This window comes from Narcine bancroftii, chromosome 4 (genome assembly GCF_036971445.1).
Source record: "Narcine bancroftii isolate sNarBan1 chromosome 4, sNarBan1.hap1, whole genome shotgun sequence".
In the NCBI taxonomy this organism is placed as follows: domain Eukaryota; kingdom Metazoa; phylum Chordata; class Chondrichthyes; order Torpediniformes; family Narcinidae; genus Narcine; species Narcine bancroftii.
The window spans coordinates 285,633,577-285,650,768 of NC_091472.1; the positions used below are offsets into that span (position 1 = coordinate 285,633,577).

The 17,192-nt window shown below is 40.3% G+C and overlaps 1 protein-coding gene across 1 annotated transcript in view; it reads left to right on the forward strand.

Moving 5' to 3' along the window:
- Positions 1-200: 200 nt before the first annotated feature.
- LOC138762050 (extended synaptotagmin-3-like) overlaps positions 201-17,192 on the forward strand; it is a 125,590-nt gene continuing 108,598 nt past the window's right edge. The window contains exon 1 of the mRNA XM_069935259.1: positions 201-791. Coding sequence (XP_069791360.1) covers positions 459-791 — 333 coding nt within the window. The 5' untranslated portion in view covers positions 201-458. The remainder of the gene's footprint in view (positions 792-17,192) is intronic.

A 17,192-nucleotide genomic window follows, 5' to 3' on the forward strand; every position in this document is an offset into this window, starting at 1 on the left:
CCGTGAATCAACTTGTGGATTCGGAGGAATGGGAGGACCTGACTTGCTTGTCTCAGGGGGTCACTGGAAGGAACTGATTCTGTCCTGATTCGCTGTCCGCCGAAGCGCTTTTATCCTACTGGCTTTCCATTCCAGGGAGTTTGGGGGGGGGGGGGGGTCCACACCCACACGGTCCTCGGAGGACAGGCCTCTCCTCCTTCGTGCAGTGGAGGCGGAGACACGCTCTTTGCTCCGCGATAAAAGGGTGGAGGGGAAGGAGACGGAGCGATTCCAAAGCTGCAATGTTCCTGGAGCTGCGAGTGTCCGCCTGGGGGAGGCGAAGCGAGGGGAGAAGGTCCTGAACGCGGAGGGCTGGCTGGAAATGTGGAACCGCTCTTGGGTCGGAAAAGTTTGATCCCAAGAAGAAGCGGCGAGGGAATTGCTGCGTGGGTAACAAAAAGCAACCCCCCGCCCCCACCATGAGGAGGTCCCGAGCGAGGGGCAGCATCTCGCCCCCGGAGCGCAGCCCTTCGGTGTCTTCAGAACTGCTGGGTGACGGCCTGGGAGACAGTCCGGCTCCCGGGCTGCTGGACCTGCTGACCAACTTTGCCCGGGCGTTCATCTACCTCTTCCCCATTTACCTGACCGGCTACTTCGGCTTGAGCCTCACCTGGATCGTCCTCGGGCTTCTGCTGTGGCTTTGGTGGAAGAGGAACAGGGGCTGGAAATGTGCTCGTCTCCAGGCGGCGTTTCAGTTGTTGGACGATGAGAAATTCGTGATTTCCCATGAGAACCAAGAGCTTCCTCCCTGGGTACGTGCACCTTGCTGGGGATGCATTTAAAACGGGGCGAGGAGGTTCGATGCCGGCCCCAACAACCAGTTTAGAAAGCAGCGTGACCTGAGCGGTATTTCTCTTTATTCTTTGACCACCCTGTCTCCGAATATTCTCCAGCAAGTCAGCACGAAACTTTCAAGGGCTTGCGGCTGGGTGAATCACGAAACCACCGCCCCTCCCTTTATCCATGCAACCTGCTTTGATGCAAAAGGCGAGCATTGCCATTCGGAGAGGAGAATTAGAGAGAAACCGGGTCAGAGGCGAGGCAAAGTGGAACAGGGAATTTCACATTTGTTGTCAAGAGTTCATTACAATACAAAACATCACATGCAGTCATGAGAATCCTCTTTCCTGCGGGCCAGGCAGAATGTCTACTTGGTGGGGCAGGACGAACTGTGCACATTTGAACCAATATAAACGGCTGCAATTCAGAGAGGAGAAATGAAACCAGCAGAAAGTAAGGTGTACAGGGAAGAGTCCTTCAAGGAGTCCCTGATTGAGTTTGTTGTGGAGGAGTCTGATGGTGGAGGGGAACCTCGTGGTGCGAGTCTTGTGGCACCGTTTTCCCGGTGGTGGCAGCGAGAACAGAGCCTCTGCTGGGTGGTGTGGATCCTTGATGATTGCGGCCTCTCTCACTGTTGATGTTCTGGATGGTGGGAATAAGGTGGCCAGATGTCTGGCTTTAGGCCAGATGGTCAGGCCCCACCTCGAGCCAGACATTAATTTGCCCTTCATTGGGGGGGGGGGGGGGGTGTAGGGGAAGAAAGGGCAAGGGAGGTGGCGTCCCGGGGTCTGTAAGCAGTGTGCGCCCATGTTTCTTCTTGCATGCAGAAGCGGCGCACACGCAATGGAGAACCAGGGCCGGCTGGTGGATGTGCAGTTGGTAACTAGCATAAGCATGTGTGTTTGTGTGTTCCGTCGTAGGGAGGGGGAAGTGAGGCGGCGGCGCACAGAGGTTCATGGCGGGTAAGGCACCCCCACCCCTCACTGAGAGAGTTTTCAGATGTCTGTCCTGTCACATTTGTGGCCCGAAATGTGAAGTTAATAAAACATCGAACACAAGTTTTATCAGGTAAACTTCTCAGTGGCTTTATTTTCCAGTTTCCTTTGTTCTCCTGCTTGTGCTCTTATCTCTCTCTCATACCACGTGATTTCCAGCACATCTCATACATATTCATTATCATGACATGTTCCTCCACGGTTACCCTAATGCCCCCATATTAGACTTGTTCTGAAACCGAACCTGTATGTCCTTTTTGGAAATTTGGAAATAGCCACCCTATGTGTGAAAGGGTTTACCTGTGATGTCCTGGGCTGTGTACATTGTTTCATCTCATATTTGTATGTGAGAGTTCTTGGATGAAGAAAAAGGTTAAAGTTGCTGTAAACAGCACCATGAGGCATGCCATGAGGCTGTAAGTCTCCATTACAGCTTTGCATACTGTGTGTCCACCCACTGCTGGCAACCAAGTCTAATCAAACAGTAAAGCATTGCTCGTTGCCATGCAAACATGATCTCTTATCATTACATCTCCCTTAAAACAAAAATAGCTTCCTTTTAACTAACATGTTTTTGTATAACTGCAATTTTAACTTTAACTCCAAGAACTTACATTTTCATTATTATCAACATTAACATTTTTTATCTTGTTTTTTTGTGTTCATATTTACATACACTAAAACTTGAAGAGCGAATAAGAAAGCACTACTTTATTCTATAACAGGAGTCTTTAAATTTGCTCATTGAGTCTCTTGGGAGGATTCACATATCTTGACCATTGACCATCTCCTGATTGATTGTCCTTGAATCTGAGTTGTTGCCACAGACGATATCTTCTTAGATGTGCATTCAGGTTGTTCAACAGTATCAGTCTTTCCATCTACCGTAGCTGGTACCATTTGGAGGTCTTGATGATTCCTTTGCAGAACAGAAACTTTGAAAGGTGTATGATTTTGGTTGGACTTCACAAAGGATAGTTCCCTTCTGAGTCCATAAGTTTGTTTTGTCTTTTAGCCTTGTTTGGTCACCAGTGTGGAGTTCTGGGAGGTTTTTTGTTACTCTGTCAAAGTAATACTTTTGCTTTTCTTTCTGTTGTTCTTTGAACTTCCTCACTTTCTCCCCCTTTTGCTTTTAGGAAGTTCTCCTGAATGAGTAGGTTTGACCTTAGCCTAGGAGTTGTGCTGGTGACATACCACACTCGAGTGGTGTTGTGCGGGTATACTAGCATGCTCTGGTCGAAGTCTGTTCCACTGTCTTTTGCCTTGTTCATCAGTCTTTTCACTGTCTGTACTGATTTTTTTTCCACTAGACTGGAAAACGAGGACTTGACGTGGTGTGTACAAAGTCCCACTCTTTGGCAAAATGTTGGAACTTTAAATTGCAAAACTGGGGTCCAATGTCTGAAGACCTTGCTTGCCACGCCATGTCTAGAGAATATGGCTTTCATACTTGTTATTACAGCATCTGCAGTGGCGGTGTTCAGTTTACACACCTCTGGATACAGGGAGTAATAGTCTGTGACTTACAAGATAGTCCTTCCCTTGATATTTGAATAGGTCAGCACCTACCTTCTGGTAAGGTCTGTATGGTGCTGGGTGTTCTGCAGGATTGTTTGCTTGATATTTACGGCATATTGTATAGTTTGACACTTCATTTGTTATATCATTGATGATTCTTGGCAGTACATCACCATTCATGCTCTTTTCTTACACTTTTCAATTCAGAGATGTCCTCCATGGATCCTTTTTAGCATCTCTTCTCAGATTCTTTGGGATAAGGATTTTACTTCCTTTGTAGATGATGTTTTCAACCACTGATAGTTCCGCCCTGCAGTTCCAGTACTCTGAAACATCAGATGAGCAGTCCTGCTTCATGTTGGGCCATCCATCCAAGATGTTTTTTTCTCAGTTGTCTCAGTGTTTCATCTTTGTTTGTCTCTGACTTTGAGCTCCATTTTTACATCTGATATGGGCAGTACACTTGTGATCATGTCCATGAAGACATGAATGCCTTCATCCATTTTGGTGTTTGAGGGCTCTCTTGTGTCACTAGCTCTAGACAATGTGTCTCCTGTGTACATTAGCTTATCTGGAGTGTACACTACATTCAGTCTATAGCATTGCAGCCTAATCATCATTCTTTGTATTCTAAGTGGACGTTCATTTAATGGCTTTTGGAACAATGCAATCAAGGGCTTATGGTCTGTCTCTACACTAATTGCTTGTCCTGACACAAACTGATGAAATCTTTCACAGACGTATGTGATGTTGAGCAGCTCCTTTTCAATTTGAGCGTATCGTATCTCAGCGTCTGTTATTGAGTGCAATGCATACGCGATGGGTTGCAATTCATCATATTTTTGCAGAAGAACTGCACCTAGTCCACTATGTGATTCGTCTGATGATATTTTGATGGGTCTCGTTGGGTCATAAAACCTCAGAACTGGTTCCTCTGTGAGCAGTTTCTTTAGTTCATTCCTTGACTTTTCAAGCTCATGATTCTGCTCCCATTCAATGTTCTTTTCTGTTAATCTTCTCAATGGAGCCACCTTTTCTGAGGGGTTGGATATGAATTTACCCATATAGTTGACCATTCCATTAAACCTCCGTACGTCCTTTTTGCATTGTGGCCTTGGCATGTTCCCAATGGCGGACACCTTTCTGGGGTCTGTTCTGATGCCCTCACTGCCAAAAATATCTCCTAAAAATGTTAGTGCTGTCACCTTGAGCTTGCATTTCTCTCAGTTCAGGTTTGCTTTCCTTGTTGCATACCACACTTTTCTTAGTCTCTCATCATGCTCCATTCTCTTGGTTCCCCAAACTATGATGTCATCCATTGAGGTATCAACTCCATCCAGGTGCTCATAGACCATATGGATAGTTTTGTGATGCACTTTAGGAGCTTGGGCAATTCAGAGTGGTAACTTCAGGAATTTGTATCTTCCAAATGGACTATTGAACATGCATAGTCTTGAACTTGCTTCATCTAACATTAACTGCAAAAATCCTGATGATGCATCTAACTAGCTGAAAAACTTTGCATTTGCAAACTGTGACATGATTTCTTCACGTATTGAAAGCTTAAAGTTTTCTCTCTTTATTGTTCTGTTTAGATCTCTTGGATCCAAGCAAATTCTAAGCTTACCGTTCTTTTTGTCCTCAATGACATGTGAACTAGCCCATTCCATTGGCTCATCTAGTTTCTGAATCCTGTTCAGGCTTTCCATCCTGTTCACCTCTGCCTTTAGCTGCTTTTGAAGAGCAACTGGAACTTTTCTGCATGGATGTATTATCGGTAGCACACATTTATCCACTCTGATCATGTGTTCTCCTGCAAGGCAGCCTAGACCCTGAAATAGGTCATTGAACTCTTTCATGAGTTCATCATAGACTGCTTTCCACAATGTGGACTCTTTTTACCAGGTTCATTTTCTCACTGGCTGTTAAACCTATTATGACCTGTACATCCTTTGGTACCACAATGAATGCTAGCCATGAGCTCTTTGTCCTTGTGTTTCACTTTGACCATGCATTCTCCTTGCACTGGTATATCAGTACCTGAATATCCTGTCACCTTCACTTTTGTTCCATAGATCTTTGGTCTGGGTCTAATCTACTTAAAATTGGTCTCTGATATTACATTAATTTGTGCTCCAGTATCCAATTTAACTGAAATATATGTCATTTATTTTTAATCTCAACATCCAGTCTCTGTTTTCTTTCTTGTTTTCAGTCACAACATCTACATAGAATTCCTTTTGACTACCGCATGAACCTTGCTTTGTTGCACTTGTTTCCTACAGCAATGGGCATAATGGTTGCATTTGTTGCATATATAGCATGTTTTACCATATGCTGGACACTTTTTTGATACGTATTGTGCACCACATTGACGACATGGCTTTCAATTGTCCTGTTCACCGACCATGCCTCTCTTTCTACTTTGGCATTTTTTGGTTTTTTTTGTTAAATGGTTTATGTCTGTTCTTGCTCACTGCATCCACATTTCAGCTAGTTTCACTGAACAGTTATTTTGGCCTGCAGTTTTACAGTTTCTGTAGCCCTATAGAGTACTATGGCTTTTTCCAGATCTAGATTTTGCACTCTTAGCAGTCTTTCCCTTAGACTATTATCTGGAATACCACACATAAGTCTCTCTTTTATCAGTGAGTCGGTCAGTCCACCAAATTCACACATTTTGCTTCTGTTTCTCAATTCAGTCACATATTGATCGATACTTTCTTCCATTTTTTTCTGTATACATGTAAAAATCTGTGCCTCACAAACCTCATTGCATATGTCTCAAACTGTTCTATTATTTTTTTCCAGTTTCATTTTGTTTCCTTCAGTAGCAAATGTAAAGTTATTATACACCTCCAGAGCTTCATCACCCACGACATGTAAAAAAAAATGGATGTTTTTACTTTATCACTTTTTTTTTTCGGCAGCTCTGACTGCCACTAAATACAATCCAAAATGCTGTTTAAATCTGTTCCAATTTTCAGCCATGTTACCTGTCAGCTGATGTTTCACTGGCGGATGTAATCCTTACATTTTTCTCTTGGATAGCTTCTCTTCACTGATCAGTTGCTGACTTTCGATTTTACCTTTTAAAAATATTTCATCTCACTTCTGACACCATGCTTCATTTTGCATTTTTGAGTTCTTAGACAACACATGGATGAAGGAAAAGGTTCTTTAAAGTAAAGTTGTTGTAAACAACACCATGAGGCATGCCATGAGGCTGCAAGTCTCCATTACAGATCTGCATACTGTGTGTCAGCCCCCTGCTGGCAACTAAGTCTAATCAAACAGTAAAGCATTGCTAGTTGCCATGCAAACATGATCCTATCATTTCATCCACTAACTTTTACGGGTTTTTAAGGTTGTGGGTATTGGTGTCCCCATACCAGAACGTGATGCAGACGGTCAGTACATTTTCCACCATACATCTGGAGAAATTTGCCAGAGTTTTCTGATGTCATTACCAAACCTCTGCAAACTCCTGAGGAAGTAGTAGCACTGACATCATTTTCTTGTGTGTTGGCTCCAAGAAAGTGACTTTGAAGAGCTTAAATGTGCTCACCCTCTCCACCTCTGATTTCCCCCAGTGATTATTGAATCATACACCTCTGGTTTTCCCTTCCTCAAACATTGAAGAGAGGTGTCTAGGAATGTTGATGAGGGTAGAGCAGTGGATATTGTCTATATGGACCTCAGTAAAGCCTTCAATTAAGATTCCGCGTGGAAGGTTAGTTGGGAAGGTTCAGTCATTGGGTATTAATTTTCAGATGGTCAAATGGATTCAATGGTAGCTGGAAGGGAGATGCCAGAGAGTCATAGTGGGTAACTGTTTGTCAGGCTGGAGGGTGGTAACAAGTGGAATGCCTCCAGGATCTGTACTGGGTCCATTGCTGTTTGTCATAAACCGGGGTGGCCACACTTGCTTAATGTAAGAACCACAAGCGATAAAGCTCAGATGCTGAAGTGCCACAGGACAAGAACGAAATTCACACATACGTTTTTATTGTTACATACACATTTTGTAACAAAAAGAATTATATAAATTAAGAAATGGATATTGAATGCAATAATATTTATTCATGCATGCAATTTTTAAAACTGTTAATTTGTATTAGTTTCAGTAATCATAAAGACACAAATATGTAAAAAAGGTAAACCAGAAAAATGAGAGATATTTTAATCAGATTTCCACCTTACAAAATTAGTCTTATTATAATCATTTTTTATGACTAAAATACAATGCTACAAATATTGGCCTATTAAAGATGCGAGTTGGGCGAGCGAGGGGGAGAGACCGGCATTGCGAGTCGGGCGGGGGGGGGGGGGGGTGGTGGGAGAAGAGATTGGCAGTGAGCCGCAGTTTGGCCACCCCTGTCATATACATTAATGATCTGGAAGATGGGGTGGTAAATTGGATTCGTAAATATGCAGATAATACTAAAATAGGTGGAATTGTGGATAATGAAGAAAGTTTTCAAAGATTGCAGAGGAATTTTGGACTGCTTAGAAGAGTGGGCTGAAAGATGGGAGATGGAGATTAATGCTAATAAGTTTGAAGTGCTTCATTTTGGTAGGAATAATCAAAATAGGACATGCGTAGTAAATGGGAGGGTATTGACGAATAAAGTGGAGCAGAAAGATCTAGGAATAATGGTGCATCATTCCCTGAAGGTAGAATCTCATGTGGATAGGGTGCTGAAGAAGGCTTTTAGTATGCTGGCCTTTATAAATCAATGCATAGAATACAGGAGTTGGGAAGTGATGTTGAGAATGTTCAAGGCATTGGTGAGGCCAAATTTAGAGTACTGTGTGCAGTTCTGGTCACCAAGTTATAGGAAGGATATCAACAAGGTAGAGAGAGTGCAGAGAAAATTTATGAAAATGTTACCTGGGTTTCAGCAGCTAGATTACAAAGAAAGATTGAGCAAATTAGGTCTTTATTCTTTGGAGCATAGAAGATTGAGAGGGGATTTGATAGAGGTATTTAAGATTGAGAGGGATAAATAGAGTTGATGTGGATAGGCTTTTTCCATTATAAGTAGGAGAGATTGAAACAAAAGGTCAAGAGTTGAGGGGCAAAAGTTTAGAAGTAACATGAGGGGAAACTTTACTCAGAGAGTGGTGGCTGTGTGGAATGAGCTTCCGGGAGAAGCTGTGGCGACAGGGTCAATTTTGACATTTAAGGAAAAATTGGTTAGGTCTATGGATGGGAGTGGAATGGATGATGGCAGGTAAGTGGGACTAGAGGAGAGGACTTAGTTCGGTACAGACTCTCGGGGCCAAAATGGCCTATTTCCGTGCTGCAGTTGTTATATGGTTATGTTGTACAACAATCAGCTGATTGATTTTGGTGGCCTTGAGTGCAAGGTAATTGTTGGTGCACCATTCAGCGAAGTTTTCCACCTCCCTCCCATGTGCTGACTTATCACCTCTTGTAATACAGCCCATTACCATAGTATCATCAGTGAATTTGTAGAAGGTGTTGTACTGAGCCACATAATCATGGGTGTAGAGCAGGGGATTAAGAATACAACCCTGTGGTGCTCCAGTACTGATGGCGAGAGTTCTTACAAATCCTCGCTGATTGTGTTCTGTAGGTGAGGAAATCCATGGTCCAATTAGACAGTGGGGTGTTGAGTCCCAGGTCTTGGAGTTTGCTGCTCAGTTTTGAGGGGATGATGGTGTTAAATACCAGACTGTAGTTGATTAAGAGGATCCTAATGAATGCATTACTGTCCAGGTGTTCCAGGGCTTTGTGTGGAGCCAGTGAGATGGCATCTGTTGCTGCGATAGGCGAATTGGAACGGATACTTGTTGCCACTTTGTGTATTTACTGAATATATATAAAAGTACTAGAGAAACTCAGCAGGACACCCAGAATCCATAGGAGGCAAAGATCTATAACCAGTGTTTTGGGCCAGAGCCCTTCGTCAAGGGCTCAGGCGTGAAACGTTAGTAATATATCTTTGCCTCCTACGGACTCTGCAACACCTGTTAAGTTTCTTCAGCACTTTAGTGTATTTACTGCAATCACGTCGATTACAGACTTTCTCATTTCCCCCCCCCCCCCCTCCCCCCAGCAATTTACTGTTGGGGCATAGAACAGAGTTATAGCATGGGAATCGGTTCTTTCTGCCTGCACTGGCCAAATAACCTCATGACTAATAATCTACCAACTTTGTATGTCTTTGGAATGTGGGGTGAAACGGAAGTGCCCAGAGAATGGATACACTCCTTAGAGACAGCGCCAGATTCAAAATTGCATTGTTGGCATTTAAAAGCCTGCTACCCCGAGGTGCCTTTGCAATCCAATTGAGACGGAGGAACTTGGAGGATAGAATAGAGTCTTTCAGAAAGTAGGATGGTTTTTGCTCTACTTTATTCATGGCACATAGTACCATGATCATATCATAAGGCAGAATTGAAAGGAAGTTTATTCAGCAGTTCAATAAAATTGACAAAATTGTAACGACCTGTAAATGTTCTGTCCAGAGGAGGCATAGCGGAGGAAGAATTGAGGAGCTTTGCCCATGTAGACTTGTAGCATAGATTGCTCCACTTCGCCAACAAAAAGGCAGACATAGGTGGGGTCATGCGGGGACCCATGGATTTTGGAAATTGATGTATGCACACAGAAAGTGAAATGATTGGACATTGTTGGAAGAAGTGGAAGACCGGTTAGAATGGTGATAAGAGAATCGAAGCTGGATTTACCTTCCCATTCTGAACAGTGGTCACCAAAATCTGTACCTGGTTTCTCCATTGTCAAGGAAACTGTGTTGTGCATCAGATGCAATACATCAAGTTGCTAAATATTGAATTGGTTCCTGTCCTGAACAGGTAGAGTGTGGGTTGATCCCTACCAGAAGGGAAAGTAATTTGATTACACAAAAGTTCCCGAAATACTTCATTTATGTATTGTTTTGTATTAAAGTGATCACAAATTGATAAAAAGGATCAGATTAAATCTTTCCGAGTTGCAATCGAATGAAATCAGCAACTGTCTTGCATGATGGTGTAATGCTGGTGGTACTAGTTCCATGATAGTGTAAAGCTGTGTGATCTTCAGTGCCTATTGGCTTAAAGGTATGATTAGTTTTTCAAATTTATCCATTGATTTTTAGTTATCAAATCCTTTAATGCATTGTTGAAAATGAAAAATGAATCTTCAAAAGTGAGAATGTAAACATGATATTGCATCTGGATAAGATTCTGATTTGATCCATTTGTTATGTTATAGTTTTCTCTCCATCTAGCATTTAAGTCGTTATTCTGGACTTTTAAAACTTACAGGTGCCAATTCAGTTGTATCACAATGGTTGAGATTTTGGTAATGGTTGACATTGGACTTTAGAATGGAAATAATGAATCAAGATAAGAAAGGGTCATCAAATGCACGCGAGCCTGTGTCCTTCCACTTGTACTTTGCTTTCTCAAAAAGGTATTTACAATCTGTGTTAAGATGCCTCATAAAGTGATCGATTGATTGGATGTGAACAAATTGTTGTTCAAGTTTTTGCATGGCCATTTGAACAACAAGAAGCATTTTCAAGGCCAGTGAAGATAATTTGCATTACAGTATTCTGAATGTCTGGACCCCTCACAAGCCCAGATAAATTAAATGAAAGCAATATCTGGGTGATGGGATACATTTTCGAATTCTTCTCAAATGTAATTTCACTGATTACCTGTGAAATGATGGTGTGTATGCAGCAGAATATGACACATACATACTCATTTCCTTCTATCCTAGTGAGATCCAGTTCAATTGCATTGGTTGAGGAATTGAGGATGAATACAATTGGCACAAATTATATGGATGAGATGTATACTTGCCAATTGTTTATTCTAGTCCTAGCCATGCGACAGCTTTACAAGATGTGGGTGAGAGCATTTGAGAGGATTATGTGCAGTTCTGGTTGCCTAGCTTGAGGAAGGATAATGGAAAGGGAGCCGAAAAGATTCACAAGGATTTTGAGGATTGGAGGGCTTGAGTTAAGAGGAAAGATCAGTTAGGGTGGAGTTTTTTCCCCCCTCCCAAGAGTGGAGATGTTTGAGGGGAGTTGTAAGGTTGGTTAGGTTGGGGTTTCTATCCCCAAGTAGTTCAGGGGTGACATTGTTGAGCTTTATAAAATCATGATGGATGTAGACAAACTGAAGAGTGATGGTCTTTTCTTTCTGCCCCCCCAGAATAGGAGAGTCTAAAACTAAGGGAGATAGGTTGAAGGTGAGAGAAAGGTTTAAAGCGGTGGTTCTCAACCTTTTTCTTTCCACTCCCATACCACTTTAAGTAATGCCTATAAACATTAGTCCTCTGTGATTAGTAAGGGATTGCTTAAGGTGGTATGTGGGTGGGAAGGGAAGGTTGAGAATCATTACTCGAGACCCAATTATCACTGAAATATTTTGCTAGAGAAAAATTGTCATTGGCCCATTTTCTTTGGAGTCATGAAATCGTGCACATAATGAGTCAATTAAATATGATTAAACAATGGTTTTCAAACCTTTTTCTTTCCACTCATATACCACCTTAAGATATCCCTTACTAATCTCAGAGCACCTATGGCATAGGGAATATGTGAGTGGAAAGGAAAAGGTTGAAAACCACTGGTTTAAAGGGAGCCAGAGGGGTAACATTTTCCACATAGGGTGGTGGATATGTGTCGCAAGCTGCCCGAGGAAATGGTAGAGGTGGATATATTTAAAATATGTTTAAATCCATGGAGATAAAGATTTGGATAGATTATGGGCCAAATGCAGACAGATAGGACTATCTCAGGTCAAATCAAGATTATTATCAACTGATTGTGCAAGGACAACCCAACAAAACAACATTTTCTGGTCCTCAGTACAAAACATGCAGACACACAACCAGACAAAACACACGTAATACATATGCAGGACAAGTATTCATATGTATAAATAAATATTGTTTAGTAAACATGCGAGTTTCAGATGGTTAGTGTGAGCAGTTCTTTTGGTCATTCACCATTCTCACGGCCTGTGGGAAGAAGCTGTTTCTTACCCAGGTTGTGCTGACTCTACTCCTATATCTCTTTCCCAATGGGAGCAGCTGAAAGATGGTGTTTGCAGGGGTGGAAGAGGTCCTCAATGGTAGGCAACTTAGTTATCACTGATGAGTTATGCTGTGCTTCTGTGCTGTATTATTTTGAGTTGGCCATCTGAAAACTTGACAAAACCTGGCAAATGATTCTGGGGTGACTTTGCTCCCTCATTCCTTTCTTGAATCGAGAAGGCCTGTATGTCTCTATCAGAAACCTGGACGTTGGTAATCTTGACTGGTTCCAGCCTCCATACACTGTTAACTAGTTTCCCAACAACCAGTTGGGACTAACAATAAAGAAGTTGTGAAGAATTCTGATCAAATAATAATGACAAACAAAAAAAGTAGCAAATTGTAGTGAAGTGATTAAATTTTTCTATGATGGCTTTTTTTTAAAATGAAATTCATCTAACTAGAATAAGTTGTAATTTTTTTTAACCCAACTGGTTTTGTTGACAAGAAGTGCTGAACCAAAGATTTTAACATTTTTTTAAATAATTTTTTAAATTTTTCACACTGTGAACCATATCAACCAAAATACATACAAACATTTCCCTCTTAAATATACACAGTGGCATTTTCTCCCCTTTATTTCTCCCCTACCTTCCCACCCCCCTCCAAAACCAATAAACATTTAACATATACAATGCAATAAAACCATTAAACAACGTCTTCACACAATGAAAAATAAACAAGAAATATGTGTCATCTACTTTTACACATTGGATCAAGTCATTTTGTCGTCTTATCATTTTAGGGGGTTGAGGTCCAAGGCAAGCCCTCTCTGTTATATTCCATGTGTGGTTCCCAAATTCGTTCAAATAATGTGACTTTATTTTTTTAATTATATGTTATTTTTTCAATGGAATACATTTGTTCATTTCCATGTACCATTGCTGTATTCTCAGGCTCTCTTCCGATTTCCAAGTTGACATTATACATTTTTTTGCGACAGCTAAGGCTATCGTTATAAATCTTTTTTGCGCTTCATCCAGTTTGAGGCCTAATTCCTTACTTGTATTACTTAGAAGAAAGATCTCTGGATTTTTTGGTATGTTGTTTTTTGTGATTTTATTTAATATCTGATTTAGATCTTCCCAAAACTTTTTCACTTTCTCACATGCTCAAATTGCATCTGCTGTTGTTCCCATTTCCTTCTTGCAGCGAAAACATCGATCTGATGATGTTGGATCCCATTTTTTTAACTTTTGGGGCGTGATACATAACCTGTGTAACCAATTATACTGTATCATGCGTAACCTTGTGTTTATTATACTCTTCGTAGTTCCAGAACATAACTTATCCCATGTTTCATTTTTTATCTTTATGTTTAAATCTTTTTCCCTCTTTTGTTTGGGTTTATAGCTTATTTCATCATTTTCTTTATCTTGCAGCTTGATGTACATGTTTGTTCTAATTCTTTTAATTATCATTGTGTCTGTAATCACATACTCAAAGCTGCTTCCTTCTGGTAATCTCAGTCTGTTTACCAATTTATCCTTTAATTAGGCTTTTGGTTGATATGCAAACATTGTACCATGAGTTATTCCATATTTGTACTTCAATTGTTCAAATGTTAATAAATTATTTCCCAAAAAACAATTTTCTATTCTTTTAATTCCTTTTCTCTCCCATTCTCTAAAGGAAAGGTTATCTATTGTAAAAGGGATTAGCTGATTTTGCGTCAATAATAATTTTGGTATTTGGTAATTTGTATTTTTCCTTTCTAAGTGAATCTTTTTCCATATATTGAGTAAATAATGCAATACTGGTGAGCTTTTAGATCATACCAGCTTTTCATCCATTTATAAAGTATATGTTCCGGTACCTTCTCTCCTATTTTATCTAGCTCTATCTTAGTTCAATCTGGTTTTTCCCTTGTCTGATTAAAAATCTGATAAATACCTTAAATGTGCTCTCAATAATAATTTTTAAAGTTTGGTAACTGCAAACCACCTTGGTTGTACCTCTCTGTTAATTTATCTAACGCTATCCTCGGTTTCCCCCTTTCCACAAGAATTTCCTTATTATTCTCTTTAGTTCATTAAACAATTTCTCTCTTAAGGGAATTGGTAACGATTGAAATAAATATTGTATCCTTGTGGAGAGATTCATTTTAATGCAATTTACCCTCCCTATAAACGTTAGCAGTAATTCTTTCCAATGTTCTAAGTCTTCCTGCAATTTCTTTATTAGTGGCTGATAATTTAATTTGTACAAGTGGCTTAAATTATTACCTAACCTAATACCTAGGTATCGGATTGCTTGTGTTTGCCATTTAAATGGTGATTCTTTTTTCAAATTCTGTATAATCCGCATTACTCATTGGCATCACTTCACTTTTATTTGCGTTGATCTTGTACCCCGATATTTCTCCATAGTCCTTCAATTTCTTATGTAGTTTTTATTGATATTTCTGGTTCTGCTAGGTATACTATGATGTCATCTGCAAATAAACTGATTTTATACTCCTTTATTTTTATCCTTTTATTTTCTGTTCTTATCAGTTCTGCCAATGGTTCTATTGCTAAAGCAAACAGTGATGGAGATGATGGACATCCCTGCCTAGTTGACCTACTTAATTTAAATTGGTTCGATACATATCCATTTACCGTTATCTTCGCCAATGGTCCATTATATAATGCTTTAATCCAATTAATATATTTTTCTGGTAGATTGAACCTCTGTAATACTTTGAATAAATTATTCCATTCTACCCTGTCAAAGGCTTTTTCTGTGTCTAAAGCAACAGCCACTGTTGGCTTCTTATTTCCTTGAACTGCATGAATTAAATTAATTAATTTACAGACATTATCCGCTGTTCGTCTTTTCTTAATAAATCTAGTTTGATCTTGTTTTACTATTTTTGGTACACCTTCGGCCAATCTGTTTGCTAATAATTTTGCTATTATCTTATAGTTTGAGTTAAGTAGAGATACTGGTCTATATTTCTTTCTTTCTTTAGCTTGGCTTCGCGGACGAAGATTTATGGAGGGGGTAAAATGTCCACGTCAGCTGCAGGCTCGTTGGTGGCTGACAAGTCCGATGCGGGACAGGCAGACACGGTTGCAGCGGTTGCAGGGGAAAATTGGTTGGGTGTTGGGTTTTTCCTCCTTTGCCTTTTGTCAGTGAGGTGGGCTCTGCGGTCTTCTTCAAAGGAGGTTGCTGCCCGCCAAACTGTGAGGCGCCAAGATGCACGGTTTGAGGCGATATCAGCCCACTGGCGGTGGTCAATGTGGCAGGCACCAAGAGATTTCTTTAGGCAGTCCTTGTACCTTTTCTGTGGTGCACCTCTGTCACGGTGGCCAGTGGAGAGCTCGCCATATAACACGATCTTGGGAAGGCGATGGTCCTCCATTCTGGAGACGTGACCCACCCAGCGCAGCTGGATCTTCAGCAGCGTGGACTCGATGCTGTCGACCTCTGCCATCTCGAGTACTTCGACGTTAGGGATGAAAGCGCTCAAATGAATGTTGAGGATAGAGCGGAGACAACGCTGGTGGAAGTGTTCTAGGAGACCCATGATTCTATATGATGCTGGTGTTAATGGATACTTCCCCGTCTTTGGTATTACTGTAATTATTGCTGTCTTACATGAATCTGGCAAGTTTTGTGTTTCTTCTGTCTGGTTCATTACTTCCAGGAGATGAGGAATTAATAACTCTTTAAATGTTTTGTAGAATTCTATTGGGAATCCATCCTCTCCAGGCGTTTTATTGTTCGGCAGCTTTTTTAATATATCCTGTACTTCCTCTATTTGAAATGGTTTTATCAGTTTGTTTTGTTCCTCTTCTTGCAATTTTGGCAGTTCAATTTTAGCTAAAAACTCTTCTACTTTATAATCTTTCCCCTCGTTCTCAGTTTGATATAATTGTTCATAAAATTCCTTAAAGTTCTCATTAATCTCTATTGGGTTATATGTAATTTGTTTGTCCTTTTTGCTTGATGCCAATACAGTTCTTTTAGCTTGTTCTGTTTTAAGTTGCCAGGCTAATATTTTGTGTTTTTTCTCCTAGTTCATAATACTTTTTGCTTTATTTTCATTATGTTCTTCTCCACCTTGTATGTTTGTAATGTTTTGTATTTTATTTTTTGTCTGCCAATTCTCTTTTTGTTGTATCATCCCTTGTTGCTAGTTCCTTTCCAACAGTTCTATTTCTCGATTGTAGTCCTTTTTCATCTTAGTTACATAACTTATTATCTGCCCTCTGATGAAAGCTTTCATTGCATCCCATAATAAATGTCTTTCACTGATTCCGTATTTATTTCAAAGTACGTTTTAATTTGACGTTCAATAAACTCTCTAAATTCCTGCCTTTTAAGTAGCATGGAGTTTTACCTTCATCTATATGTTCTTGGTGGGATGTTCTCCAGTTCTATTGCTGATAATAGGGGTGAATGATCAGATAGCAATCTAGCTTTATATTCAGTTTTCCTCACTCTCCCTTGAATATAGATTTTAACATATTTAAAGACTGTGTTTAAAATTTGCTGGCCAGGATTAGATTACACTTTAACTTAATTTCCAGTATACATCAAACTGTTGATGAAAATTTAAAACAAATCTTCAGACATGCATGCACTAGAATTTTAACAAATGCGTTTCCATTGTTTGCATTTTGTCCTTTTAATGAAATATGGAAGGTACATCCATTTAAAAAAAAATATTGTGTATGTTTTGTGAATTAATGAACATAAAGCCATAAGCAGGAAATGGAGCTTTTCAGTTTGCATCTAACCATTGAATAAATGAATTCATTATTTCTATAAAGAAAGTTCTTTACAACAAA